Source organism: Capsicum annuum, unplaced genomic scaffold (genome assembly GCF_002878395.1).
Source record: "Capsicum annuum cultivar UCD-10X-F1 unplaced genomic scaffold, UCD10Xv1.1 ctg3585, whole genome shotgun sequence".
Classification (NCBI taxonomy): domain Eukaryota; kingdom Viridiplantae; phylum Streptophyta; class Magnoliopsida; order Solanales; family Solanaceae; genus Capsicum; species Capsicum annuum.
This window is the reverse complement of record NW_025842793.1, coordinates 344,711-348,103: the sequence shown is the minus strand read 5'-3', so window position 1 is coordinate 348,103 and position 3,393 is coordinate 344,711. Positions and strand designations below refer to the sequence as shown.

At 34.2% G+C, this 3,393-nt stretch overlaps 1 protein-coding gene across 1 annotated transcript; it reads left to right on the top strand.

The window, feature by feature from the left end:
- The first annotated feature begins 557 nt into the window (after positions 1 to 557).
- On the top strand, positions 558 to 2,206 carry LOC107847152 (flavonol sulfotransferase-like). The gene is made up of 2 exons (XM_016691384.2): positions 558 to 1,237; positions 1,409 to 2,206. The coding sequence occupies exons 1-2, from the start codon at positions 759 to 761 to the stop codon at positions 1,878 to 1,880; spliced, it is 951 nt and encodes a 316-aa protein (XP_016546870.1). The 5' UTR covers positions 558 to 758; the 3' UTR covers positions 1,881 to 2,206.
- The last annotated feature ends 1,187 nt before the right edge of the window (positions 2,207 to 3,393 follow it).

Sequence of the window (3,393 nt, the reverse complement as noted above, 5' to 3'; positions counted from 1 at the left end):
GGAATTAGTATAATCCTAAAGTTGATAGAAATTAATAAAGTAATTTATGGGTTCAAGCCTGGAGGTCATGGATTCAAGTTGTGGAAACAGCCTCTTGCAGAAATATGGGGTAAAGCTGTGTACAAAAAATCCTTATGGTTCGGCCCTTCTCCAGATCTACGCACAAGTGCTAGAGCGAATCTAGGATTTTCACGAAGGGTGTTCAAAATTTGAAGAAAAACTAATCAAAAGGGGTTTGACATCTATTATATATATAGAGAGAGAAATTTTTAGTAATGTATAAATAATACTTCCTCCGTCCCATTTTATGTGTCGTCATTTCCTTTTTGGTCCATCTCAAAAAGAATGTCATCTTTCCTTATTTGGTAACTATTTAATGACATCATTCCCATTTTATCCCCAGTTGATTCCACTTATTAAGAAAAGACAAATTAAAAATAAACATTAAAATAACTTTAAGAGGGGCAAGTTTGTAAACATTACAAAGTCATCACTTATTTCTTAAACTTCATGCCCGGTTCAATGGTGACACAAAAAATGGGACGAAGATAGTATAATTTTCTGCCGAAGGACGTTCAGTGAACCCCATTACACATGTTGGCTCCGCCCCTGCGTTTAATGCACCTAACTGACTGCTTTCTCTTTCTGCACACATATATATATACACCACAAGTTGAAGTTGTTCTCTTATCAAGTTCTAAATTTCTTGAATTGTCCTCCTACTCACTTCCTTCACCACAAAAACAAAAAACAAAAAGATGTCAATGGACATGAAATACAAAGAGATACTTTCATCCCTCCCAAAAAGAGAAACCTCCACACAATTTAGCTATGTTGATCACTACCAATACAAAGGCTTTTGGTTCCCTTTAGCTTTTTTGGAATCAACTTTGTCTATGCAAGAAAACTTCAAGGCTCAACCATCCAATATATTCCTTTGTGGTCTTCCGAAAACAGGCACCACTTGGCTTAAAGCTTTGATCTTTTCCATTATGAGTAGACATCATTATGATGAATCCACAAACCCTTTACTCACAAAAGTTCCCCATGAATGCATACCAACTTTTGAAGTTGATTGTGACATCAATTTTACTTCTCTTGATGATGCCAAGTTCCAATTATTGGGCACACATCTTCCTTACTCTTGCTTGCCACAATCTATACTAGAGGCAAAATGCAAAATCATTTACCTATGTAGGGAACCAAAAGACACATTTGTTTCAACATGGCATTATAGGTATGGATATCCATTGTTACCTAATACTTGTTTTTTCTTGATTTTTTTAAAATAAATGTTTTACTTGATTATGATTGTATATAACATACCAAACAAAAACAAAATCTTTCGAAAAGGTACATTTTGACAAGATCTTCATGAGCTAATTTTGACACCTGGCGTTAATTATAGGCAAAGGCTTCAACAAACCAACCCTGAACTTGACAACAACCTTCTTACGCTCGAGCAAGAATTCAAGTGGTTCATTGAAGGGAAATCGGCTTATGGACCTTACTGGGACCATGTTTCTGAGTACAAGAAAGCAAGTAAAGATAGGCCATTAGATGTTCTCTTTATACGATACGAAGACTTGAAGGGAGATACATTGTGTTATGTGAAGAAATTGGCAGAGTTCATGGGGACACCATTTTCTAAAGAGGAAGAGGATCAATTTGTGGCTGAAAAAATAGTGGCAAGTTGTGATTTTGGAAATTTGAGCAATTTAGAGGTGAATAAGAGTGGGTTCGTTAACCCAAAACCTTGGTTAAAAATTAATAACAATGCATTTTTTCGTAAAGGGGAGATTGGAGATTGGAAGAATCTTTTGACCGAGGATATGGCAAAACAAATTGATAACATAGTTAAGGAGAAATTAATTCAATGACTTTTGCAGTGTTACTAAGAAGTTATTTTCGCGTGGCCAATTGGTTATGGGTTCTAACGTGGAAGCAAGTGATAGAGTGTGACCCTTCTTTGGAATTTGCATGAACGCGAAATACTATGTGCATCGAACTGCCAGTCTTTTAATGCTGTGAAGATAGCTTTTATTTTATTTTTATTTTTCTTTTGTTGTATGTTTTCTTTCCTCACTTTGATCTGTTGTACTGCCAAGTCATTGATGTGTGTATTTTATTTCTTTAGGTTTCTCTTCATAACATCTACCTTTATATCTGATTTACATATTATACATTAGCTCACCCCTTGCTTTTTTTTTTGGGGGGGTGGGGGGATGGGGTAATAGTTCCTTTAAATATTTCTCATCCCTTCTCTCTAAACGAGTTGCCAACCTCAACATGATTACATATATTGTTTATTTATTTATACTATAATAATATATACTCTCCGTGTCGATTTATATGACACATTTTCCTTTTTAATCAGTCTTAAAAAGAATGACATATTTTTATATTTAGTTATAATTTAATTTTAAAATAGAGAAAAGCATCTAGTAGCCTCCTGAACTTTGACTAAATTTGTTACGACACACTCCAACTTTACGGGTGTCCTATTACCCCTAAACTAAATTTTAGTATATTTTTGTCAACTTTTTTAGTTGACGTGGCATCTTTTGTCAACCTTTTTAGCTAACCTGGCACCTTTGATGTGGGTCTCATTTTATGTAATAAAGGTGTTACATCAGCACAAAAGGGTGATAAAAAGACACTTGTGAAGTTGGAGTGTGTCGTAGCAATTTTGATCATAGTTCGGAGGGGTACTGGATGCTTATCTCTTCAAAATTCTCACTTTACTCCTAATGAAATAATTTACAATCACACAAACATCTATGACTTATTTAGACCACAAGTTTCAAAAGTCTTCTTTCTTTCTTAAACTTCATGTCAAGTCACATTACATCACATAAATTGAAACGGAAGAAGTTATATATAATGTTCAGTTAAAAAGTAACTTGTTTCGGCATCATCCAACATACAACAATGTCATATTAATCAAACTACTAAAGTTATGGGTGTCAAACGGGTCGGGCCGGGCCAACCCGGAACCGGCCCTTCTATTTTAACTGAGTTGAGAGCCGGTTAAGGGTTGGTTTTGGCGCTAGATGGGCCGGGTCAAACAGTAAAAAAATTAAAATCCACCCTAACCCGGCCCACTTAACCCAACCCAGTCAAACCCAGTTAAAAAATCAGTCAAACCCGGTCAAAAATATTTAAAAAAAAGACTTTCTTACAATATACATTACATATACCCACCTATATACATTATAAATACGTTAAATAATATATATACACTATATATATAATATATACTACATTAGAATTTAAAAACTATATACACATATACACAATTAGTCAATTAATCATATATACGCACCATTCAATGTATATATACTACTACTTATAAAATATACTACAATATATATACATTACAATATATATAGA

Bases quoted from the DNA above. Each gene is read 5' to 3' on its own strand.
- LOC107847152 (XM_016691384.2), top strand. From the start codon at position 759: ATGTCAATGGACATGAAATACAAAGAGATACTTTCATCCCTCCCAAAA. The intron at 1,238-1,408 runs GTATGGATATCC...CGTTAATTATAG, and splicing joins GTTTCAACATGGCATTATAG to GCAAAGGCTTCAACAAACCA.